The 25,083-nt window shown below is 52.9% G+C and overlaps 9 protein-coding genes across 9 annotated transcripts; 4 read left to right on the top strand and 5 right to left on the bottom strand.

The window, feature by feature from the left end:
* Positions 1–110: 110 nt before the first annotated feature.
* On the bottom strand, positions 111–985 carry COL26b_011443 (uncharacterized protein; the record flags this gene model as incomplete). Its single annotated transcript, XM_053184110.1, has 3 exons — positions 111–563; positions 638–907; positions 965–985. 3 exons carry the CDS (start codon positions 983–985, stop codon positions 111–113), a joined length of 744 nt encoding a protein of 247 aa, XP_053031960.1.
* Positions 986–1,318: 333 nt separating this feature from the next.
* On the bottom strand, positions 1,319–2,172 carry COL26b_011442 (uncharacterized protein; the record flags this gene model as incomplete). Its single annotated transcript, XM_053184109.1, has 2 exons — positions 1,319–1,522; positions 1,570–2,172. 2 exons carry the CDS (start codon positions 2,170–2,172, stop codon positions 1,319–1,321), a joined length of 807 nt encoding a protein of 268 aa, XP_053031959.1.
* A 1,925-nt stretch (positions 2,173–4,097) lies between these two features.
* Positions 4,098–5,389, top strand: COL26b_011441 (uncharacterized protein; the record flags this gene model as incomplete). The annotated part of the gene is made up of 2 exons (XM_053184108.1): positions 4,098–5,091; positions 5,169–5,389. 2 exons carry the CDS (start codon positions 4,098–4,100, stop codon positions 5,387–5,389), a joined length of 1,215 nt encoding a protein of 404 aa, XP_053031958.1.
* A 318-nt stretch (positions 5,390–5,707) lies between these two features.
* COL26b_011440 (uncharacterized protein) lies at positions 5,708–6,841 on the bottom strand (the record flags this gene model as incomplete). The annotated part of the gene is made up of 3 exons (XM_053184107.1): positions 5,708–5,895; positions 5,953–6,649; positions 6,704–6,841. 3 exons carry the CDS (start codon positions 6,839–6,841, stop codon positions 5,708–5,710), a joined length of 1,023 nt encoding a protein of 340 aa, XP_053031957.1.
* A 2,680-nt stretch (positions 6,842–9,521) lies between these two features.
* On the top strand, positions 9,522–11,072 carry COL26b_011439 (uncharacterized protein; the record flags this gene model as incomplete). Its single annotated transcript, XM_053184106.1, has 3 exons — positions 9,522–9,687; positions 9,738–9,988; positions 10,128–11,072. The coding sequence occupies 3 exons, from the start codon at positions 9,522–9,524 to the stop codon at positions 11,070–11,072; spliced, it is 1,362 nt and encodes a 453-aa protein (XP_053031956.1).
* A 702-nt stretch (positions 11,073–11,774) lies between these two features.
* Positions 11,775–13,587, top strand: COL26b_011438 (uncharacterized protein; the record flags this gene model as incomplete). The annotated part of the gene is made up of 2 exons (XM_053184105.1): positions 11,775–12,827; positions 12,886–13,587. 2 exons carry the CDS (start codon positions 11,775–11,777, stop codon positions 13,585–13,587), a joined length of 1,755 nt encoding a protein of 584 aa, XP_053031955.1.
* Positions 13,588–15,884: 2,297 nt separating this feature from the next.
* On the bottom strand, positions 15,885–19,301 carry COL26b_011437 (uncharacterized protein; the record flags this gene model as incomplete). The annotated part of the gene is made up of 4 exons (XM_053184104.1): positions 15,885–16,142; positions 16,382–16,773; positions 17,814–19,041; positions 19,272–19,301. 4 exons carry the CDS (start codon positions 19,299–19,301, stop codon positions 15,885–15,887), a joined length of 1,908 nt encoding a protein of 635 aa, XP_053031954.1.
* An 822-nt stretch (positions 19,302–20,123) lies between these two features.
* COL26b_011436 (uncharacterized protein) lies at positions 20,124–21,473 on the top strand (the record flags this gene model as incomplete). The annotated part of the gene is made up of 3 exons (XM_053184103.1): positions 20,124–20,281; positions 20,324–20,927; positions 20,976–21,473. 3 exons carry the CDS (start codon positions 20,124–20,126, stop codon positions 21,471–21,473), a joined length of 1,260 nt encoding a protein of 419 aa, XP_053031953.1.
* A 277-nt stretch (positions 21,474–21,750) lies between these two features.
* On the bottom strand, positions 21,751–23,083 carry COL26b_011435 (uncharacterized protein; the record flags this gene model as incomplete). Its single annotated transcript, XM_053184102.1, has 2 exons — positions 21,751–22,283; positions 22,474–23,083. The coding sequence occupies 2 exons, from the start codon at positions 23,081–23,083 to the stop codon at positions 21,751–21,753; spliced, it is 1,143 nt and encodes a 380-aa protein (XP_053031952.1).
* Between the last annotated feature and the right edge of the window lie 2,000 nt (positions 23,084–25,083).

Raw genomic sequence — 25,083 nt, 5'->3', positions numbered from 1 at the left:
CAGGGACTTGAACGAGAATTTTGGGGCAGTGAGTATTGGGGACAAACCTCTCTCGATAGTTCAATCAGACACACTTGCTCTCGTTCTCTTGATCGATTTCGTCCGATGCCTCACTTGCGTTGTCCACCTCTCTGTTGTTGCTCCGGCCGATCCTTTGCGCAATGAACGGGCACAATGACTACCTGGCTCGGTCCCCCCGGCATCGAGTCCATCTCGAGGAACCGAGACTGCCAGCTGAAGCTAGTTATCGCGGCGCGACTGTTCGCGGGAGGCATGACTTTTTTGGGTACTACTGGGCGAGGTACCGGGCGAGGATGCTGGACGGCAGCGGCTGGGCGCTTGGGTGAGACCATCTCGTTGGCATGCCGGACTGAGTTGAGAAGATGGAGATGACGGAGTTTCTCCATTCGGATGGGGTCAAGATTGAGGGTCGATTGAGAAGGAGGAGGAAGCGGTCTTTCCTGAAGAACATCCCGAGCAACTTTCAGGATGGGCTCAGAGGCGGAAGGATCCCTCGACATGAGGCCATTGAAGTATTCGCGGGCCTTCTGACGCTGGTAGTCCTGTTCAGTGTCAGTAACGTTGTCAAAGAGCGCGTGGTCTTTGTCAGTGAGGTAGGTGCAAGTAAATCACATACCTTGTTGCCAGGATCAATGGAGCAACCACGGACAACAGTTTGATCCTCCTTGTCAGCCGTGGCGTCGCTTTTCTGGTCTTGTTCATCAGGCGAATCGTCCGGAGGCGACTCATAATCATCAACCTTGTCCGAATGGGCCTTGACACGCTTCTTCAAGTTCTTGTAGAAATCTTTGATGTCCCTGATGAACTGATTGTCTCTGTTATTGAAGACTCCTCTTGGCTTCAGGGTGCCTGAATTTGCGGCTGATCGAAAGCGGGCGTTGATGGTCTGGATATGTCTATGAGAGACGCGCCGACGGGAACTTTCACTGCTAGCAAAACTCACCTCCAAGTGGGAGCGCACCATGTTGTGATGGTTTGTTTGGGTTTGGGATTGTTGAGGTGCAGGTCGAAAATTTTGAGAGTTGACGCGGCGGAGGTGAAATTCAAGATGCAGTGGTGGCAGTCCGTCAACCTAGCAGCTGAGTGTCATTTAGGAAGGAGGTGTCGAGAGCAGCTCTTTCCGTTTATTGCAACTGACACTGACCAATCACAGCAATGGATGAGGAAGTCAAGAGCTCACTGATTTCTTTCAAGGAGGCTTTTTTTAGTGGCTGCGGCTCACGAGCAAGCCAAGTAAACAATACTTTTATTTTCTTCCTTTTGTCATCATTTGTCCACGTCGTTGAAAAAATTATCTCTACGCAGATGCCTCCTCATCCAATTCTGGGTAGTAACGGTAGATGCCGTCGCTGTACTTCTGCCTACGGTCACTGGCAAGGTACTCCTTGATCTTGGGGCGCTCCTTGACAGCTTCGTAGAGTTCGAAAACTGCCTCGTACTCGCCGCTTCCCTCGATTCGCTTCAGCGCGTTGGGGAACGCGAACTTGACGCCATCGACACACTGCTTATGTCAGCACCGCCCTCCATTTTGTCTAGGAATGAACTCACCTGGAACAGAACCAAGTCGGCATACGTCAAGGAGCCTCCGTACAGCCACGGGCCCTCACCGCTGGCTTTGCCCTTCAGAACCTTCTCAAAGTAGCCCAGGAACTTCGGCAGACGGTTCTCAAGGTAATCTTTCGCCTTCCTCTTGCTTTCCTCCTTCTGATCGTCGTAGTACAGCCCCGTCGCAATCGGGTGATGAGTGTCGTGAACCTCGTTGCTCAACCCGTCCAATGCAGTCAGCACAAGCGCGTTGATGCGGTAGATGCCGTCCGCGTCCTCGCCATCGGGCTTGGGGGCCAGGCCGGTGCGGGGGCCCAGGTACAGCAGGATGTTGGGTGTTTGGCTGATGACGAGGTCGCCGTGCTTGAGGATCGGAGGGGCTAGAGGAGGCGGGTTGTGGTCGTCGCCGGTGTTCTTGGCGTCGATTTGAGCCAGGACCGACTTCACGCCGTCCTCGACGTGCGCCGTGTCGGTGTACTCGGCGCCTGCCTCCTCGAGAGCGAGACGGATGTGCTCGCCGCGGCCGGGTAGGCCAGGCCAGTAGATGAGCTCGTACGGGACGTCCTTGGAGGACCTTTGACGCTTGGCGCTGGGAGAGGTGGCCATGATTACTGAGATTGAGTATAATAGATACGAGGGATCAGAGTTGTAGATCAAGACGATGGAAGAGGGCTCGGTGTGGAAGAGGCGTTCGTGAGTTGAAGGAGGGAAGGAAGACGAGACGAGCGTAAGATGGCGGTGAGATTGAGTTAATGTAACGGAAGGCAGGTACACGTTGTCACGTACGACGGGAGGTTGAACATGAAGTCATGGCGCGTTCGGGTCAGCTTGCCGCCAGGGGCGACGGCGGGGTAGCGGGGCCTGTGCAGCCGATGGCGGGGCCATACGGCAGAATGACGAACGGCTCACCCGCCCCCGCTGTCCGTGACTTGAGCCCTGAGTACGGGCAGCAGCTTGCCAATACGGAATGGCGTTCCTTTGCAAAGTGCTTCTGACAACTTAATGTCTTAATTAAGTTACGGAAGCATGACTTGGTCCAATTGAAGCACTAAAGAAAACGACCTGTGCTGATGGCCTGCATACGTCGTGCAACGCCTTTCTGTCAGCTTACTGAGAATGCCCCGCTTTTCGCGGTGAGTCCCGCCCGGAGAAACACGACTCGGACAGAGTTCACCTGTGCATGTCTTGGAATGCACAGGTCGGATTTGCTATTCAGCCGGAAATAGCCAACGCGTCTCAGATCCCGGCGTGTCTGACTTTTGGTCCGTTTCGGGTTGGTTTACCGAGTTCCTCGAGCGAGAGCCCGCTGCCCGCGTGCCGCGAAACTACGGACCCTTTCTGCTTCCGCTGTGGATCTGAACTGGCTCCGATCCGATCCGAGTCGCCTGCCCGGGTCCGTCAAGAGCATTGCCTGTGAGGGCGTGACGGGGCCATGGCCGTATTGCAGCAGCAAACGATCCAACTTGGTTTACGTGGAACAAAGAAAGATGTTGTTTGGAAGTGAGAACGACAGAGTTTATTACAATACCTTGTAGTATTTTATGACGCCGGAACATCGGAGACGGGGTGCTCGTCAATTAAATCCCATTGCGCCGAATCCCCCGGATGCACCGGTAAGGCGGGGTCATTGACCATTCATGGCGCCGGCTCCGCCTCGGCTCGCAATCCGCAGACCGAGATATCCACTTCGCGGAACCGCACCTGCGGCTCCGCATGTGTGCCGCCCCCACCGAGCCATTGATCAATGCCTCCCCATGCCCCTATCCAGGTCCAGCTGAGGCAGCAACATGGCTTGAACCCACTGTAATATCGACCATCATAGCAAACGAATAGCCAGCGTGGCCTGCGGGAAGACTGCAACAGCGCATCTCGGACATTGCCCTATCAAGTCAGCTGGATTTGTGAAAAGTGACAGAGCGCGGGGCTGCTACGATACCCTTCGGCCGGTGCATCGTCCACCAAACTTGACATAACCCCGGACAAACCCCGCCTGCCAAAGGAATTAATCCCCATGATCAGTTGCAACTAACAGTCACCCAACTTCTTTAGTAAAGTATCCTCATTTGAGGAGACGACTCACCTGTCACCAAGTAAGCTGGAGCCAACCCCGGACCAAAATCAGCTGCTTCCCCCCACATGCGGGTCAATACCCCCACCAATGTCCCTGACGTCGCCGAACCAACATGGAAGATCAGACCACGGATCCAGCGCACTTTTGGCAGTCAAATGATCTGATAACATGATAGACTTTGCAGGATACCGTAGTCCGAGTCCCATCTCGCCATCTTACATCAATCAGTAGGCTCACAAGTGACGCTATAACTTATCTGTTACCACCCACATCTACACTTGAAAGTACACTTGACGCACTCTCATTCTCCAACTTTGAACCGTCTCGATTGAATTGTTCATCCGAGAAACTCGAAACCTTCCCCCCTCTCCGCAGTTTGTGTAGTAGCCATTGGAACCATTACTGAAAACCATCCGGTCAGCCGAACAACCCCGCACAAATCACTCACCTGGTCCTCACAATGGCAGCCACCTCGCGAGCAGCCAAATCATTCCTGATCCGCGCCTCGCGATCCCATCTCCCAGCGCTCACCAGCATCTCCTCAACCCTCCCCCGCAAAGCCTTCTCAGCAAGCCCCCTCACCCTGCGCTACCTCTCCACAATGAAAGCCCTCGTCTATAACGGCAATAACTCCGTCACCCTCCAGGACAAGCCCCTCCCGGACATCGTCAACCCGTCCGACGTGATCATCAAGGTCTCCAAGACCACCATCTGCGGCACGGACCTGCACATCCGCAAGGGCGACGTCGCCACCTGCTCCCCGGGCCGCATCCTCGGCCACGAGGGCGTCGGCGTCGTCCACAAGACGGGCGCCTCCGTCGCGCGCTACAAGGAGGGCGACAAGGTCCTCATCTCGGCCATCTCCAACTGCGGAACCTGCGAGTACTGCCGCCGCGGCATGTACAGCCACTGCACCACCGGCGGCTGGATCCTCGGCAATACGATTGATGGCACGCAGGCCGAGTACGTGCGCATCCCGCACGCCGAGAGCAGCCTGCACCCCGTCCCCGCGGGCGCCGACGAGGCGGCGCTGGTTATGTTGAGTGACATCTTCCCGACGGGGTACGAGTGTGGCGTGCTCTGCGGCAAGGTGCAGCCTGGCGGGACGGTCGCTGTGGTGGGGTCCGGGCCGATTGGGTTGGCGTCGATTATCACGGCGCAGATGTATGCGCCGTCCAAGATTATCGCGATCGACACGGACCCGAACCGGTTGGAGGTAGCCAAGAAGTTTGGAGCCACCGATATTGTGGATAGCTCCAAGGGAACTGCTGTCGCCGACATTAAGGCCATGACGGAGGGCAAGGGCTGCGACTCTGTGATCGAAGCTGTGGGAATTCCTGCCACGTTTGACCTCTGCCAGGAGTTGTTGGCCCCTGGTGGTGTGTTGGCGAACGTCGGTGTTCACGGAACAAAGGTTGATCTTCATCTCCAGAATCTTTGGGACAAGAACATTGGTAAGCATTGACTGGTGGGGTGAGACATTGAGCATAGGACTGACATGATACCTTAGCAATCACCACTAGGCTTGTAGACACCACGACGACGCCGATGCTTCTCAAGCTCGTGCAATCTGGCAAGCTGCAGCCTTCTCAACTGATTACCCACCGTAAGACTTCCTCTTCCTATTTTCGTTCCGACATGTGGCTTACGAAAGATGCAGATTTCAAGCTCAACGAGATGGAAAAGGCGTATGAGACCTTTGGGGCAGCAGCGCAGCACGGTGCTCTCAAAGTAGTCATCGACGTGGACTAAACATGGCAAATTCTTTTTCTATTCTTTTCTGTTACACAATGTTTCTACTTTCAGCATGGTGGAGACTTTTCATGGCTACAGGAGTTGAGTAAGTGATGGTAGGGAGCATTGAGTTGATATCAAATCAAGGCCGGCGAGGAGGTGGTGTTTGGTAGTGTTGCATGATGTTCATGTTTTCAATGTTGAGATACGAGACAGTTCACTTTCTGGGAGAATTCAATGCTATGAATTTGCCGTATGAAGCTAGGCGTCATACCCCTCGATGCCTTGGACACGCCACTTCCCACGCTACGTGAGTCGCAACATTGATATCGCAGCTTATGCATCGCCATTGAGCTTGATCAGACATCTATGGCCGCTCGGAACCATCAAGAAGTGCAATGCAGGCTCCATGTCCTTGTCGCACATGCCCTCCAACTCAGACACAGTCGCATTGGGGAAGTTGCGGAAGAATCGAGCGGTGATCAGGCGAAGTTCGATGCGAGCGAGGTGACGTCCGAGACAGGCTGTTACGTTGGTTAGCATGACAACCAGAAAGGTATTGCGGTGTAAACAAAACTCACTCCTCGATCCACCTCCAAAAGGCATGGTGCAATCCTTCATCTCCTGTGTAGTATGTTCCCACCTATCCGGGTAGAACCTATACGGATCCGGGAACGCGTGCTCATCACGATGCAAACTATACGCCTGCGTCGTCACCGTCGCGCCCTCCGGAATAAAATGCCCCGCAAGCTCCGACCCGCCCGCCGGCACGATCCGTGGCAGCCCGCACGGCAGCGCCGTATACAGCCGCAGCGTCTCGTTGACGATCCAGTTCAGGTACGGCATCTCGCGGAGGTCCTCGTAGCCAAAGTCCTCGGGCAGCGTCGCCAGCTCGGCGAGCAGCTTCTTCTTGACGTCGGGCAGCTTGCAGACGGCCCAGATGAGGTAGATCATGGAGTTGGCCGTGGTGTCGCTGCCGCCGACGATGAAGACCTGCGCGTTGTCGCGGATCTCGATCGGCGACCAGCTGTCCTCCTCGCCGGCGGTGTAGAGCTTCGAGAAGACGGTCGGCTTGGGGTCGTCGCCGGTCTCCTCGACGCGTGTGGCGTGCCGGTCGAGCGCGCCCTGCGCGTAGTCGAAGGTGCGGTACTGGATCTTGGTGGCGTCGCGGAAGACGGGGATCGGGAGGTAGAGGGAGAACCAGGCGATTGTGGGGAACATGGAGCGCAGGCCGCCGACGAAGCCAAGGCTGATGAAGTCATTGACGGATCTGTTTTTCTGGGTTGTGTGAGATTCAAGGTCCAGTAAGGGTACGTTGATTGTGGTACTTACAACGCCGCTTTCAAGCTGACCGAAGCCCTCGCCGAAGGTCAGGTCGCCAATGACGTCGAATGATAGAAACATGAACCACTTGGCAATGTCCGCAGCTCCACGAGTCTTATTTTCGTCCCGGATACGCTCGATGGCCATGCGTACTTTGCCATCAATGCGTGGCAAAAACGTCTTCAGTCCAGTCTCTGACATTGGGTTCGACAGCAGGCGTTTGTATTTGCGATGGATTTCTGGCCGAATTTCGTTGAAGACGCTGGACGAATCTGTGATGAGGAGCGAGTAGAAGGGAGACTTCAAAAAGCCCCCCTTGACACTGTGGATGCGCTGGCATGTTTGCGGATCAGAGACGTCGACTTCGTGTGGACTAATTCGCACCACGGGGCCGTATTTTGCGTGCAGAGCGTGCACCCAGTCAGGGTGATGAGCGGTGATGACGAAGTATGTTGATACGAGGGTTGTGAACCGTGTGTACCACGGGCCTGGTATGTTTGATAAAGGGTTTGTGAGACCTTGATATATGTACTATCGTGCGCCATTAGTTTCGTTTGTCGTTCCTCACTGCTGTTGAAGAAGTTACCGTAGCTAGGCCAACGCACACAAGTGCGCCTCCGAGATAGAGGGGGTTTGTTTTGAGAAAGTCCATTTTAAGCGCAATGAAACACCAGCATTAGTCGCTCAACCTTCACCCCCAAGGGCTTAATGTCCTTTGGAAATGCATCCATCTTATAACTATACATTCGCTCTTCTCGTCACTTGCTTCGTGTCCTTCGGAAACCCCCAACTGAAGAACCGTACGGACAAGTCAAGTCATGATGTTGGTAAGCAGCAATGGCAGATTGGGCCACGGCGTGAAACTGTCTTGAGGCGGTTTGCGTATTCCGTGTTCGACGTTGGGATGACGATCCAGCCAGTAAGGTTCGTGCACGCCATCGGAGTGGGTGGCGCGGGGGAACCGCTGGAGTCGTCCGGTGTACCAAGGTTTCTTTTCTGCTCAGACAGAAACGTCCGAGGGACCCCACGTAGCGTCATTTAGGGCCCGGTCGATGGAAGTGTTGCGAACACGGAGGCTGCGGCGGCTTCCCAATCCGGAGAGGAAAAGATGGGACGACGATTCAGTGGCAGTGTTGCATCCGCGGGATCCGCTCGGGAGGAAGTCGAGAGATTAAGAAGTCGGCAATCGGCAGTCGTCTTGGGTCCGATAAGTTGATTGACTCTCGATGGGCAAGTGCTGGCGCAGTTTTACAAAGAGGCTGCTGTTTTGACAATATCGCAAGTTGATTGTTATCTGTGAGTGAAAACAAATACACGTCGCGGTCGCATAATCTAGACACGTCGACACCACTGTCTCCTACACCCCCATCATCAGTCCGAACTCTCAACAAGCTCAAGAACCCACATCTTGTCGCACACCCACGAGACAAGAGTTTTGTTGAAGGTGTGGTTTGGCTCAACCACTACGAAGTCAAAGGTTTGACTATGTTCAGCGTCTTGGCACTAACAAACTCTTGAAAGACTTCTCGGGAGCCGGTCCATCGATTTTTTTCTCGGAACCAACGATGTTGCAATGAATGAAAGCTAAGCTCCGAGCCTAGTCTGGGCTTTGGGTGCAATTTCTCTGCCGTTTGTTGATATGAAAGCCATCTTCTGCTGAGTCTTTCAGGATTTGGCAGCACTCAACGGTTGTGGGATGAGCGCCAACCCTATTCGAGTGTTCGAAGGCTCGATAGACAAGGTCAACCGAACGCTCTGGGCTGGTTGCAACCACTAGGCGCTGACGTGATAACTCAAAGCATGAGTTTGCTCACATCCAAAACCTTACTTCGGCGATGTTTCGACTACAGGCAGATATTCTGTCTCAACGGCACAAAACATTTAGCACAAAGTGGAAATCTTTGTGTCGCCATTTCGATGAAGTTGATTTTTAGTGAAGGTGTTTGCCGCACGACTGGGCTACCAAGAGGAAACCCAGGAAACATGATTGGCTCCAGTGCATCTCTAGACCACCTGTTGCTGTCCAGGTTGACCGCTCTGTCAGAATTCGCCGCAATCCTGTCGCTGACTCTACAGCGGCGTCAACAAATGATCATGGAAACCAACCCAAAAGTCTTCAAATCTGCATGCACTATGGTTGGTGCAGGATGAGCCAAATACCGGGACAGTCTCGGTGATCGCGCTGCCAATCTGCGCGTCTGGCACCATCACCAGCATCAAGCACGTCATTCGCAGCCAGCCAACCCAACCCCGCGCACGCAGCGGAATCCTCCGCAACGTGCCATTACAATCCATCAAAAATTCGCTTTCAGGCTTTATCTCCGACTTTAAGCATGTTTGGGCCCGTCAGCCAACGAGTTGAGCACCAACCAGAGTCCGTTGTCTTGCGCAGTCCCCTCGTGTGTCGTTCAGCCACGCGCCCCACCCACATCCCTTTTCAGCCGACGACCGTTCAAGGCGCGCACACAGCGTCCAAGTTGTCGGTCAACTCCCGGCAGGCTTCGCATACGCCACGAGAAGCATCGGAGAAAGGTTCGTTGGTTGTCCAGGGTCGGGCACCGTCCGACTTCCGGGGATGCGCGGAAGCGGGACTCTTCCCACAAATGCAGGCCTGGGCAGTGGGTGGTTCGCATGGCACAAGGCCCAGGGACTCTGGCGCAATCGATAAGGTGGGAGAACTTTGACGTGCAGGGGCGGGTGGGCAGCAGTTATCAATCAATTGTCCCAGCTCCCTGGTGCTGGGAAGCTCTTTGATTGAAAGGCCTTCTGCCACATTTCGTCTTTGTCTAGGACTTTCCAACGGCCATATATGTGCTGATTGCCGAAAATGCCTACCGCCGACACCGTTCCGAGGAAGAAGTGGTGGAAGATTCAATGGTACTCTGACGATGACACGCCCGAGGAGCGCAAGCTCATTGTCAAGCTTGACATGATTGTTGTTCCTTATGCGGTCTTAAGCTACTGGGTCAAGTACATCGATCAGGCGAACCTGAGTAGGTGAAACAGTTTTTTCGCTGTTCCAGGCAAACGCTGACACGATCAGACAATGCCTATGTTGGAGGCATGAAAGAGGAGCTCGGGTTCCAAGGCAACGAGTTGGTTGAGCTACAGACCATGTACACCGTCGGCGCTGTTGTCGGCATGGTGCCTTTCATGTTTCTCTTCACCTACGTTCCTATGTACTGGACGATTCCGGCGATGGACATTCTGTGGGGTCTTTTTACGCTTCTCCAATACCGTGGACAGACCTTTGGAGAAATGGCTGCTTACAGATTCATGGTTGGCTTCTTCGAGGTATGTGGAATTTCATGACTTCGTGGTCTATCGTATTGGAGCTTCCTGCACCTGCTCGCCAATCGCCGAGGACAGGCATTGTGCATGGACTCCTCTACTATCCCTGGCGTCTGCCGTATGGACCTGACGATACATTTAGGCTGCATTCTTCCCGGCTATGCATTATGTCTTTGGCTCGTGGTACCGCGGCCATGAAATCGCTCGCAGGGGTGGCATATTCTACACAGGACTCAATCTCGGAACACTAACGGCTGGCTTGATCGCCGCCGGCGCAACGCGTCGCTTGGAAGGCGTCCATGGCATGGCTGGGTGGCGGTGGATGTACATCATCTGCGCCATCATCACCATTCCCGTGGGAATCCTCGGCTATTTTCTCCTCCCCGGCACCGTCGACCAGCCGAATCGCTGGGTTTTGAACGACCATGATATCAAGGTGGCTAAGGCCCGACTCGAAAGAGGTGGCCATGTTACGCGTGGCAAGTTCAAGCTGGGGCACATCAAAAAGATCTTCCTCAGCCCGCAATTCTGGACCGTCGTCCTCGTCGATGTGCTGTTTTGGAATGCCGGTATTCACAAGAGCACTGGCAGCTTCCTTCTGTGGATCAAGAGCTTGGGCCGCTACACCTCGGCAGAAGTCAATGAGATGGGGACTATCGCTCCTGCCCTTGGCATCCTTTACAACATCGTGGCATGCTTCCTGTCTGATCTGGTGCTGGGGCCGGCGTGGGCTATTACGTTCTCATCGTTGTGGAACGTCACGGGGCTGATAATCTTGGTCATTTGGGATGCGCCCGAAAGCGCTAAATGGTTTGCGTTCGCCACAATGTATTGGTCCAACGCACTTTCCAGTGTGTTACACGGCTGGGTCAACACCATCCTCCGAGACTCTCCCGAACAGCGGTCTTTCACGCTCGTGATGATTACCATCATCGCACAGTCTTCAACTGCTTGGACGCCTCTTCTTACCTTCCCTACCGTTGAGTCCCCACGATACCCAAAGGGTTTCTCGTTCTGTCTGGGGTGCGCCATATCACTCATCATCGCCACCCACATTTTGGACGTTTACATCAAACGCAAAGAGTGAGTCAAATTACGCCCCACATTAGGCTAGGATCAATCAATACTGACGTCTGCAAACAGGAAGGCAAAGCTTACACATTTGGAGGACGATCACAGCCAGGAAGGAAGCTACGGGGATGCATCTCCAGGTGAGGTGGCATCAGGCAAAGTGGCAACTGCCAACGTAGCTACTGCTGTAAACACCTCTGAAGAGTCAATTGCACGTCGTTGAATCGACAGAGACGACAGCATTCTCCTCAGCCTTATAGTCATAGAAATATGGTGTACTTCTCATGAATTGTGGAATAAAAGTGCAAGGACAAAGAAAGGATGACCAAATTGAAATTCAGTATATTTCCAGAAACGCGGTCGTAACTACATGTAGTCGATTACGCGCGCGGTGCGGTAGCTATCCTGCGGCGGCCGGCCGACTTCATTGCCGGTAAGTGGGGTACTGCCCGGTTGCCGGAAACTAGCGTCCGGGCAGCAAAACACCTACTATTCTCCGTATCCGTCGGGACTACTCTATGCTCCGTCGGCTACTATACGCTCCAGCTCCAGCGGACCCCAACTGAAAGCCGTCGGCTTGGTTTTCTCACGAAAGGATATTTCATGCAAATTGCTTGACTCCATTTCGCGACGCGATGAAGACTTTTCAGTCATTTGATAAATAGTCTCAGGCCAGCACTCTTCGTTTTCCAACAAGCTCTGGTCAAGGTCCGAAGCCATGGCAGACATGTTGAAACCCAATACGTCCGTGCCATGGATGGGCGTTCTAGGCCCTTTCATCGCGGTGTTGCCGCTTCTTTATTCCCTTTATCGATACCTCCTGCCGAAGCCCATTCCTGGAATCCCTTATAATAAAGACGCCACGAAGAGTCTCCTCGGCGATATCCCTCAGATCAAGAAAGAATCTCCCGGCAATATCTTTAACTGGATCTCAGCCCAGTCTCGTCGCCATAACAGCCCCATCTTCCAAATCTGGCTGGGCCCTTTTACGAAACCTGCTGTCGTCGTTGCCGATTTCCGCGAGGGCCAGGATATTCTTCTGCGCCGAAAGGAGTTTGACCGCTCTAACTTTATGAGTAGTGTCTTGTCCGGCGAGGCAAATTCTTTCCATATTACCTTGAAGACAGGCCCACAGTGGAAGGCTCAACGTCGCTTACTTCAGGACTTGATGACTCCGGCATTTCTCCACAGGGTCGCGGCTCCGAATATCTACAAGAGTGCCTTGCGCCTCGTAGATCTCTGGAGAAAGAAAGCGCATCTTGCCGATGGGAAGTCATTTTCAGCAGAGCATGATGTCTTCTACGCTGCCCTAGATGCCGTCTTCGACTTCGGATTCGGCGACGCTGCCGAGATGAGGGCCCTCATTCCTCAACTTGAGGCGTTAGCAACTACCAATGTCGAAGCCTTGCGAAATGCAGCAGTCGACAAAGAGGTGTTGAGCTTTCCAACTGCTCCAATCCATCCTGCGCTCGAAGCAACCCTACAGGGTGCAGATAACATTGGTGGAGTAGCCGAGACTGGGTTTCCAAGGCTTGCATGGTCAATCATTGGGCTTATGCCTAGTATCCGTCGGACAAGAGCTGTACGAGACAAGTTTCTTGTGGATCAGGTCTTGCAGGCGTCGGAGAGATTCAAACTCCAAGTTCAGAATGCTGGCGACGAAGAAAAACATGTGACGTCCGCAATTGACTTGATGGTTCGACGACTGAACGGGGTTGTGGAGAAAGAAGGCCACCTTCTCCCCAACTGGATCGAGACCATGAAGGACGAGGTAAGAAGAACGCTCAAGTGACCACTCAAGATCACATGCTGACCTTCCATTGATCTAGACTTCCGGCTTCATTGTTGCCGGGCACGACACGACGAGCACGACTCTGTGCTGGGGTCTGAAGTACATGGCGGATGATCAATCAGTTCAGCAAAGACTCTTCGACAGTCTCCGAAGCTTTCACTCAGCTGCTGCGACCGAAAATCGACTCCCTACACATTCCGAGATTTGCGACGCGAAGATACCGTATCTAGACGCAGTCATTGAAGAGATGCTTCGACTTGCCCACACAGCAGCCAGCCAGGATAGAGATTGCAAAGAAGACACTATCATCCTAGGCCATGCCATCCCCAAGGGTACCCTCGTGATGATCCCGAACAAGGGTCCCAGTTTCACCGAGCCAGGCTATGAGATCGATGAACGCCTACGTAGCTCATCTTGCCAAAAGGCAGCCAAGGACTTTGGTCTGAGAGTCTGGGACAGCCACGGGATGGAGAAGTTCAGACCGGAGCGCTGGCTTATACGGAATGAGAAGGGCGAGGATGAGTTCAATGCTGCTGCTGGTCCAACCCTACCCTTTGGCCTTGGACTTCGAGGCTGTTTTGGACGGAAGTTGGCATACATGGAGATGAAGCTGTTGGTCACCACCCTGGCGTGGTCATTTGAGTTCCAAAAGTGCCCGGAGAACTTGTCGAGTTACAAGAGCATTACAAGCCTCACACGGAAGCCTGTTCAGTGCTATGTGCGCTTGAAGCTTCGTTGAAAATGGTACATAGTAGCTATCTCATCAACCTGTATCATAGAATATCCAGTGAGCAAAAACGCTGTAACTATACAAAGCCACGAAATAGAATCCTTCCTTGGAGTACCGCGAGCGAAGCAGCCTTCTTTTGATCTGAGACTGACAGAGATGCGTTGGTCTGCTCTGCGCCTCCCACGTTATGTACGACAATTCCGCCGCCATACACATGCTCAAAGTCCACCTTTGCGTCCCAAGAGTACAGCGTCGACCTCTCTCTGAAAAAGTACGGTAGCCCGTTTCGATACACAAGTTCGTGAGTATCTCTCCATGTGGGAAGGTGTCCAGTTCTGAAATTTCCTTCAACGTCAACAGCTACTGCGCAGTGCCAGGGCGTCATGGAGAACGTGTCCGACTGGGGAATCAGTGGCATTGATATTTTGGTCAAGCCTGTTGATGGATGAATGGAGAGTCTGACGTGCTCTGGTAGCTTCTCCCGAATCAGCTCTGCAAACGCCTAGAGATGTTTTTAGCTGAGTTGAGCATGCGCTCAGAGATGGACACTACTCACTACGCCTCGTGCAATCATCGTCTTGGCGGTTTCGTGAACCTTTGCTTTGTACTTCTTCCCACTGATCGCTGAGTTTCTGATCGGGCCGTATGCCAGGTCCTTTTTCAAAAACTTAGCGTAGCCATCGAAGGTCATTTTGTAGTCGGGGTCCGTCTTGATGCACAAATTCGCGTCAAAGTCAGGATCAACATATCTCCTCATCAATTCCTGCCTTGATGGCTCGAGAAGACTGATGAATCTTTCTTTCGTAACCGTAGAATCATTATGCAATCCTAAGAGATTCATGATCCGCACGAACTCTATGCATCGGTATCCCTTGCTTGCGACCATCTCACGTAAAGTGACACCGTACTCCCAGAGGTCATCGTCTGTGACGCCGGTAAGATCTGTTCATAGTCAGTAAACTCGTCGCTTAATAACCCCATGAGAAGAGCACTGTAAGGTGGCTGATGCCTACCGTTGTAACATGCGCCGTCTGTTGCGATCAGAACTGTTGCCCCTGGGGCATAGATATTCTGTATCTGGGAGCAAAGATCGTTCAATCTGTCCAGTGCCAGTTCCTCACCCAGGTCTGGATGAGTCCCCAATACCTTGTCGACGCGATTGATGCTCTTGGCAGGAAACGCTGGTAGCACCATGGAAATTCGTCTCCCTGCAACAACATGGCGATTGACACATGGTGAGAAAACGTCTCGGCCAAGGAAGTGCGCATTTCCGTGTTGCTGAAGACTGAATTTCCCAAGAATATCCATGATGGAAGAGACAATGTCTTGATATGCTTTCCCGTGTCCATCATTAATGTAATGTTCTCTGGAATGGGCATTGGAAGGCTGAGGTGCTTGTCTTGGCTTGGGGACGTGGATGGCGGCCGTGTGAGCCAGATGACGCGAGCCAGCGAGTTTGATGTAAGTCTCTAATGAGAGAGACGCCAGGTCTGTCGTTATTACTTCTGTCGTAGACATCGTGGGATGAACTCATAAGAGCGAGGTTGATCGAGCTGACCTACATCAGTAACAAATATGACTAGAAGTCAAGAGTGACATGCACTTAGTTGTGATAATTGTCGTCTAATTATGGTTTTCGAATCCTCACAGCTTATTTGGTTTCGGACCAATCACCTCGCACAAACTCAGTGCATACCCGAAAAGTGACACGCTCCTGCTTTGAAGAGCACGTCATGTGGCACTGCAGCTTGCGCCACCTCAAGCTTGTTCTATTCCAGTAATGTCTCCATTGCAATGTAACTTTATCTTTGAAACCGGGAACACGCGAGTGTAGTCTCAATAGGAAGTATACTCCGATGCCAATTGTAAGTGATCAGAAATTTGGGAGATTCTGTCATGTTTACTGGAATGACATGAAACTGTTCCCAGGGGTGTGATGAGTGTCCTAATATGAATTGAAGTCCGTAACAAACTACTGCCAAGTCTACCAGAAGGATCGTATGTAACTTGCGGTTGCGTCTTTGGTTCAAGTGACACCTGCAACTTGGCGGCGATCATTCGAATCCTTTGATCCACAACACTGTATCTCAGCCTGTTGCCATTTGTAGGGGAAGCGTGGTTTGCGCCTGGTTCATCGCTCACGGGAAAACTCCGAAAATCCGCGCAACGGCAAACCCATGCAGCTTTCCCAGTATCATGAATTATTCGCAATTGAGGCATCGGGAAAATTGCGGGATGGCTCTTCATTCAAAGAGAGCTACTTCAGAATTATCGTGACAAATGATAAGGTCATGCAGATTTACACTTTAGGCATGCAACGTCTTGAATCCTCGAACCTTTGCGCCACCCCGTCTAAGGGCTAAACTCGCAAGCTTCAGCTCGAGCTCATGAGTCAACAGCTTGTCGCTCTCGGCCTCTGAAGTGTTTTCCAGCACAATTAGTCCTCCATATTTGTGATGGATCGTGACATGACTCGGCCAGTCAAAATCCAAATGCTTCTCGCGCACAAAGTATGGTTGTCCATCACGCTTAACAATCTCGTACTTTTGCGTGTCTTGTAGATCCTGGGACAAATCTGTGCGAAATTCTCCATCGCCTGTCACCAAGAGAGTGGAGTGCCAAGGTGTGAGTCCGAACCCCCCAGGCTGTGGTATCAGTGGAATCGAGATCTTATTTTTCCCCGTTGATCGGTGGATGGATAGCCTGATCACTCGTGGGAACTTGTGCTCAAGGGCTCTTTCGTATGCCTGTCAAAATATGATCAGTAAAAGGTACGCGCATGAACTCGGTCCCAGGTGCTTACAATTAGTCTCTGTGTCATCCGCTCAGCGATCCGCTCTGTCTCAGCTGCATACTTGGCTGCGTCTGATGTGATATCAGGCTCAACCTCGGGACCCCAGCGCAGATCCTCTCGCGCAGATCTCACGTACTTCTGGTACGTGAGTGCTGTGTCGGGGTGGGCCCGAACCTCGCCCTGGACGCTGAGGTCTGAACCGAGAAACCTCTGCTCCATCTCTCGCCGACAAGTACCAGCTGCGGCGAGATGTTCATCCTTGGACATGGCATCGCCGTTTCCGAGGCCAAGCACGTCGACTAAGCGAACAAACTGGATGTGTGAGAACCCCTCTCGTCTTGCCAATTCCCGAAGCTGAACTCCATAATCGAAGTAGTCTGCGTCCGGGATACCGAGAAGATCTAGACGTCCCCATGTAAGCTTGTCATTCTTCCAGCCCGAGTCATACGTCGGTGGCGTCGGTGAGAAGTGGACAGACCATTGTAAACGGGGCCATCCGCAACCAGGATCAGACGTGCTCCGCGCAGGTAAATCTTCCCAACCTCTTTGCAGAGATGGTTCAGTCTAGCCAATCCTAGCTCCTCTCCCAAATCTGGACTTGGGCCCAACACCTTGTCAGTGTTGGGGTTCTTCCAAGGAAACGCTGGGAGAAGCAGAGATATCGGCTCCCCAGCCTCATCAAACTCCTGCAGTCTATTTGCTACCACTGCTTCATATGCAGGGCGCTCATTGGAAGCGGGCTGTGCCTCATGCTGGGAAAATTGTCGAAGAACGGCGAGGATGGATTCGACTTCGGGCTGGGATACATGTAGTGATGCCATTGCAGCTAAGGTAGTTACAGTCAAGAAGGGATGCTATCAGTGAATGATGTTTTGTCAAATAAATAGAAGTCTTTGACATGCTATCAGTGATGTTACATGCACTGTCGCTTGATCTTTCAGGCCTATGAACAGGCTATTCCCAACTACTTTGACAATGAATTGGACTGATTGCGTCATTGGGTTACCCCAGTAGACAATCTTCAAGACCTCGTGTTGATGGATCTACGACACCAATACCGACAATGTGGGCCGCCAGGGGTACCGAGTTGATACTACCCTGTGCTTCTTGGCAGAAACACCACTTGCCTTTTTCGGTGAGTCTGATCTTGCGTGATCATACAACCAGTGACCCTGGAAGAGATTTCCTCCAAGCCTAGAATCTCCGCAGAATCTCTCCGCCGTCTACTGAGCTTGCTCCGACTGCCGCGGGGGCCAGCAAGCTAGCCCCTGCTAGCTCAGTGACGAGACTCAAAAGCATGTTTTCACAACCAGCAGCGGCTATCAGATTGACGGTGACTGGCAAGTTCTCAACATGCTTCGTGATGGAAGAATTGTAGGGGGTTTGACCAACTAAGGGCGAGTCAGTGCTGGATCGGCATAAGCCCGAACACATAACTCACTTGGAATAAGTAGATCTGGAACCCCAGCGAACACGCTCAAATACGAAGTTGCGAATCCAAAAGGGATGGTCGGAGGGCTCCGGTAAACATTTCTGTACTGGGTAACTGGCGGACTGGCGTATGCAATGATAGACGACGAGCATGTCCTGTTATCGGGCTTGAGTACCACGTCTTGGAACCAATCCTTGAACAACGTCATGTTTCTGACGGCATCATCAGCTGCGGGCTCTGGTAGACTATCTCCATAGGCCCAGCGCGCCAAGGGCACCGGGTTCACGAACGGGAGCCGCCCGTCGTGCAGACGGCCGTAGTCGGCGTAGAACGGGTCCCGTACCAGCTCAGTCTGTCGTCGGCTGATGAGGGTCGCGTAGGTCGTGTTGAGGAGGCCGTTGAGCGTCTCGGGAGCCGCGGGCGGTCGTAGATCTTGCCACAATTTGGTGACGTTGAATTGCGTGATTGTCTGGATTCCAAGGAAGTCCCTCAATTCATCAAGGAATCGGTCCAGAGCTGCTGTTGTCTCATGACTCAGCCCATCGGGATAAGACTCTACAAGCAGGCTTTTGGGGAATTCGCTTGAAGAATACACCGAAACTCCGTACAGCTGAGCGGACGCATCCCGAAGGAGAGCGGGGTCCCGCGCGATAAGCCCCGCGGTGTCGAACTCCGGAGCCAGGGGTAGGGTGTGATCCAGAGATGCTGCCCCGTGGGATGGTCTCAACCCATAGAGACCCTGGACTCGGGCGGGGCCCCGAATGCTTCCGCCCGTGTCGGACCCAAGGGCGATATCGAGCCACTCGTATGAGGCGACGCTTGCTCCAGCGCCGGCAGAAGAGAAGTTGGGATCCTGGTACCCGTCTCCTCTGGGGTTGAACGGGGAGTGGTAATCGATCCAGTCGGCGTTCGCAAACTCCCCATTGGCGAATTGAGCTGTCTTCACCTTGCCGACAACAACAGCGCCCGCGTCAATGAGGCTTTGTACTGCCGGTGCAGTCTGAGATGCAGGAGGATAGAGGTTGTACCATGCCCGATTGCCATTTCCGGTTTTGATCCCTGCGATGTCGTATATGTCTTTGACACCGAGACGAACACCTGCGAGTGGCTTCTCCGGGGTTGCTTTGTAGTAAAGGCGTGACGGAACTGCAATTGCGGGTCCTCCGCCCGGGAGGCCGGCGGGGAGAACTGAGTGCTTGCCGTTTACATTGGTGTAGATGGTTTCGGAGAACGCCGCCTGAGAGTCAGAATAAAGTCGAGAGACTCTGTGAGTTGTTCCTTTCAAGGACAGAAAGTATGGTCCTTCTGCAATCCTTTGCGTTTCGTTCCTTAGCTGGTCAATGACAATAGTCCATCCGTCTTCTTGTTTGACGGATACGCCTTTGTCTTCACCGTCGTCGACAGTTTGGGAGTAGATGGCTGGGACGTATCAGCATTTCTCTGTTTGGCGGATAAGAGATCACCCACCACTCGAAAACTCATGATTCCAGACATCATCTTGTGCATGGAAACGGGCAAACTCATTCTCAAGCGCTCCCACAGTCAGATTTGTGGAGTGAACTACACTCAAAGGAACAAACCCTCCCACGGCGGCCGTCTGATTGTAGAAAACCTTGGCAACGACGTCTTTCGGGAGGTTCCCGACAGCCTGTGGTTCAATCCAGTATGTGTTGCCGCCCAAAAAGGCAGTCGTACCGGCCAGCTGCAAAGCTGAGCTCGCAACATGGCCCAAAGATACCACAACGATAAAGAATGAAAGTCGCCGAAACATGATTAGTTGTGTCGAAGCCAGTCCGTCGTAGTCTCGCCTGGAGGAACTGCATGCTACCCGCTCCGATCACTGACTGATATTTCATCACCATTGGACAGCCACTTACACCGAACCTCTTTCTGAGCTGAGTCGTGATTCTCTTGGCATGCATATTTAGAGTTCGCTTGCCCCTGTCGTTTGATCTGACGCCATTCTGGGTCCCTGGCATGACATCGCGGACCGGTCCGAAAAAAGACAATCTTGCCGTTATCGTGGGGATTCGATTTTGCCGACAACGTTGAAAAGCCGTCGGCAAATACAACCTGCAGAATGTCGTCTTGTACCAGGATTAAGGTGAGGTTGCATTTGACTGCGTCCCGTTCTAGCTGTTCTAGGACGCCCATGATTCGATGCGATCTGCGCTACTGGTTTCCGCCTCTTGAGCTCGTCGTCCAAGTCAGCTGACCACAACAACAAACACCTCAAACTTACATGCTTTTCGTCTTCCTGAACGAAGGCATGGCCAAGCATCTGACGACAGGTTCAGCGTCTGCTCGAAGTCAGGTATCATGGGCGCAGACGCCCGTGAACGCACCTCTGCTACCGTAACATCTGTTGCAGAGCAGCAACGACAGTATGGCGATACTCCAGACGGCGGTTTGCTGGCTTGGACGCAGGTTGCCATGGGTCATCTTGTCATCTTCAACTGCTGGGGATACATCACATCGTAAGTATGTTCATGACGATTCTGAATCATGCTGACTTGTAGAAGTTTTGGCTTCTTTCAACAGTACTACGTTGAGCAGCTGCAGCGAACAGCCTCTGACATATCATGGATAGGATCCATGCAGATGTTCCTGCTCAACTTTGTCGGCTTCTTCTCAGGCCGCACGGTTGACTCTGGCCACTTCCGCTTGTCACTAAGCATCGGCTGCGCATTCCAAGTCACCGGCGTCTTCCTGACTGCCTTCTCAACGCAGTACTGGCAGCTCTTTCTCGCCCAAGGTGTCTGCAGCGGTCTCGGCCACGGGTTCCTGTTCGCCCCCATCGTTTCCATTCTTCCGACGTACTTCAAGAAGAACCGCGCCGTGGCTGTCTCGTTGGCCACGTGCGGCGCCTCAACAGGCGGTATGGTGTTCCCCATCATCGCTTATTTCGCGATGCCGAGGTTGGGATTCAGATGGACCGTCATTATCATGGGGTGCGTCATCACTTTCAACGCAACGATGATTCTCTGCTTCACGAGGACGCGTGTAGCTACCCGGAAACCTCGTTCGTTGTTTGATTTACGTGCATTCACCGAGCTGCCGTACACGCTGTTCGCCGTTGGTTCTTTCTTTGCCCTTTGGGGAATCTACTTTGCGTACTTCTACGTAAGTCTTGACGCCAATGCGCGTTATTTCTTCATCTGACTCTTCAAGATTGGCATATTCGGTCGCTCAGTTCTGGATTTCTCATTGACGCAATCGTTGCTTGCCATCATCGTCATGAATGGCGTTGGGCTCTTCGGTCGTGTGATTCCAGCTCTGCTTGCCGACAGATACTTCGGAATCTTGAACACGCTGATTCCCGTCGTCGGCGTAAGTGGTATTCTCATCCTCGGCTGGACAGGAGTGTCTTCCACCGGTGGGCTGTTTGGCTGGGCTGTCATTTACGGGATTGCTGCAAATGCTACTCAGAGTCTCTTCCCGGCCGCCGTCGGCGATTTGAGTACAGATCCTACGAGAGTCGGCACCAAGGTGGGCATGGTTTTGGCGGTTGTCGGCGTTGCTTGTTTCACGGGACCACCGATCGGAGGACGTTTGATTGCGATCAACGACGGCAACTATCTGTACGCGCAACTGTTTGGAGGTCTCTCGATGTTGGCGGGCTGTGGGACTTACGTCCTAGTGGCATGTAAGAGACCTAGGAAGTTATGAAGTTAATTGACATAGTGAACAAATTGAATCGAAGTTTTGAATGGTGCATTGGACAGTGCAAATAGCTGAGGGTTATTTCGTCGTCAAGCCGTTGTGTTATCCCTTATGAAGAAAGATTGGTCATTTCTCGCATGTCTTTTTTGTTGTAACCAGTGCTACTAATACTGAAAGCGCCAACTTGTATGCGCCGCACTGGCTAATATCCATACCTCCAAGCCAGACCCGAAACTCCTTTTTGTTTTGTTTTTTGTTTTTTTGCCTTCCCTCAATCCCTGGTCTAGTTCTTGTCCTCGGCCTTATCAACATAGAGTCCCGTTCTCACACCTCGCTGCGCCATGTACCCTTGGTGGTCCTCGCTGACGGAGCGAATCGATGACAGGATCTTTGACCGATCTCTCGCTTCCTGCTCCTTCTGTAAAGTTGCCTCAATCCATTCCGCACAGCCGTCGCAGGTCGTTCCTTCGTAGGCCATGGGGTGTTCGATTTCAAAGAACGTGGCCTTGGCCAGAGTGTCTCTCAAAGCTGTGACCGTCTTTCGGTAGTGGTGGGCGAAACCTGAGCCTTGCAAGCCGTTGCCAACTGGAAGTTGCTCCTGCCTATCGAGTCTATGGAAACCATTCAATAGGCGGGATAGTAGGGTTGCGCCACAATCGTAGTGGTCGTTGGCATATTCGAGACACATTTCTCCATCCATCATTTCCGGATCAATGAGTCTCTGCGTGTAACCACCGGTGTGGATCTCCTGAATAACAGACCAATATGGAAGAAGTTCCAACATCAGCAGTTCTTTGCGAGCATGATTGATGATTTCTATGGAGGTGGTGCGTCAGTAAATGTTCTTCTTCGTATGGTGGCCTCACTTACCAGCCAGCTCTGATGCCTTCAGAATTCTCATAAAGTCCAGAGTCACAGGACTTGTTCTCTCCTGGTATCCACAGCGGCTCAGTTTTCTCATTTTCCTGTATGTAAGCTGCCCGTTCCCAAATAAAAGGAGGTGGACGAGGGATGATGGCGCCGTCCAAGTCAACCGTCCACTTCGTCGCGATCTCCATGACCACCTTCCCAAAAAGCTCAGAATCGCCCAACTCCGACGCTATCCAAAGCAGCGCAGGCTGATCCAGGTCCTCACCCACGGAATCAACCCATCCTCGAGCCCAGGGCTGAATAACGTCGAGGGCGTCGTACTTGTCAACTAGAACCAGCATTTCGTAGAGATCTGGTATGGAGATACGCTGCGGCACCCAATCGAAGCGCGCGTGCATCATGTTCAGCATGATCTGCATGGACTCGGTGTCGTCGTCGGGCAGGTCCACGATCCAATCGCTTGACTCTGGGCGAGATTCCTTGAAGCGTCCATGGAGCATCCTCATGAAGACCGGAGATACGCGCGACACGGTTCTGGAGCAAACTTTGAAGGATGACTGCTCCGGTCCAACGCGGAGGGTCAAATCGCCCAGTTCATCCAACTCTTGCGATTTGTGGTCTCTGATTTTTTTCGAGTCGGTCTTGTCGTCTGGGTCTGATCGGACTCGTTTCCGGTCACCGTTGGCGACTGGTTCTTCGCCAATAGAGTCAATTACGACCACCGGACCAACTCCGGCGTATGACATGTTTACTTATAGGTAGCAATTCCGGATGTAGTGAAGATAGTGAGAGAAGACAGATTATTTATCGCAAATAGTAGTATTGATGCGAAAGTACACTCAAGACTTGAAGAGACATGCGGGGTTTTAGCCAAAGCATCAAAAGAGGGGGTTGGAGATCGAACGCAACGATGAGACGTCACGTGGGCCTTTGAAAACCTGGAATCTGCATCGCAAAAAAGCAATTCTGGCCCACAATTGATAACATCAGTGAGGGTATTCGCGGATGCAGCGCTGCGAGCGCAGCCTCGGCTTAGCAGGAGCACAAACAGGAATGCCGTCGAAAAATTCTAGAACACTGTATTTGCCGAGAGACGCGTGAGATTCGTGACCGGGTCGCCTGACCCGTCCGATGCGACAATCACCCCGAAATGGGCCCGACAGCGCCGAATCTGAGACGGGGAAAAGTGTGGGGTAAGCGCCGGCGCACCGGTCGGGAGACACCAAAAAAGAGGGGCCACCAGGTGCCGCCCCAGTGACCCGGAGCTGGTGACTGCAGCATGTCATGACGCCGGACACCTCTTACTCAATGGGAAGACCTCCATGAATCATGACGGTTTCTCATGACGCACGACGAGAAAAAAAAAAAAAAATCACCATGGGATCTTTTCCTCCGCTGTGGAGATTTGTGCTTCCCTTATTGGGCCTTGTTTTCTTAGGGACTCAGGGGGCCATCGCATGGCTACGACCTGGCAATCAGCAGCACCACCACTGGGACAGCTCCCCTTCAGGATCACGAACCCCTTGCACTCAAACAACCGGCCAATCACAGCCCGAGCCGCCGCCAACTGAGGGATGCTGCCCACATCGCATTAGCCGCCTCTCACCCGCCCTAATCCCGATGTTGGCAAGGTGCCATCGTCCACTTTCACATGCACTGCTACAAGACTACTGTTCTTTTCCAACTTGGACAAATACCCGTTGTTTGCCTACATTTGCTTGGAGCCTCGCTCTGCTTGGTCCGCACCAACATCAGCTGCCCACTGGCTCAATACCAAGAGAGGGCAGCAAATAAATAAAACTCCCTGCCGAGACCTCCCAAGACACCTGTCAAAGGCGCAGCTGGCCACCGTTTTCCCCCTCGTGCATTTTCATGTTGTTGTCGCTGACCTGCATGTTTTCCCATGATTCATCCCAAACCACGAGAACTGCAACCCCTACCCCTCCAAGAACCCAAGGGGAGCAGACAGGCTAGTTTGTTCACCTACCACAAAGGTACCGCACTCGCTCTGTCTAGATCTCGCAGCTGCTGCCTCACAGTGGCGCTAGTTACACAACTGCCGCTAGCGCGGTGGCGCTCAGGTACCGTTCTCTCTTCTGACTGGCCCCCCGTCGCACGCAAGCCCGTCCAATATCTCTCCGCGCCTGATTTGTGGTCTCGCCAACACCCAAGCTTGGTCACCATCTCGAACGTGACTGGCCATGACGAAAACACACCAGTGTCCCCTCCGCTTGGCGAGAGGCGGGAAGGAAGAGCGGCTCCAGCCAGGCGGATAAAGTATGGATTGCATTTCTCATTTTTCAGGGGTCACCCGGAAGGGCTTGCTGAGCCGAATGCCACTTCCCGCGTGGGCAGTTGAAGGGTGTTAGGAAAAGAGCAATGCAGCCCATCCCATTCCCACCAACCAGATCGCCTAGAGATGGGCCGCGCCGCTGGTACCGAGCGAGCGCAAATCATCCACACTTTCCCGGGGGCGGCGCGCCTCTTTAAAGGACTCGCGCCCTTCGTCAGTGATTGGCAGATCCTCGAGATTGAAACAACGCCTCTGCCGACACATCCTCCCCAGGGCGGGGGGTGCAAGCCGTCTTGGGAGAACAGAAAGTCCAGATCTGGGTTGTTGACTTATGAGCGTCTTCATTGGTTACCCAGTTAAGCCCTTTGTCATTTCTTTTCCAGGCCATGCACGTTTGTCGAGACGTCCCCATGCCTGTTTCGGGAACAATGACCGCCACAGACATGTGTCCTG

The sequence above is a fragment of the Colletotrichum chrysophilum genome (assembly GCF_026319265.1).
Source record: "Colletotrichum chrysophilum strain AFK26 chromosome Unknown scaffold_140, whole genome shotgun sequence".
NCBI lineage: Eukaryota > Fungi > Ascomycota > Sordariomycetes > Glomerellales > Glomerellaceae > Colletotrichum > Colletotrichum chrysophilum.
Note: the sequence above shows the minus strand (reverse complement) of the source record. Positions and strands in the feature narration are given on the sequence as shown.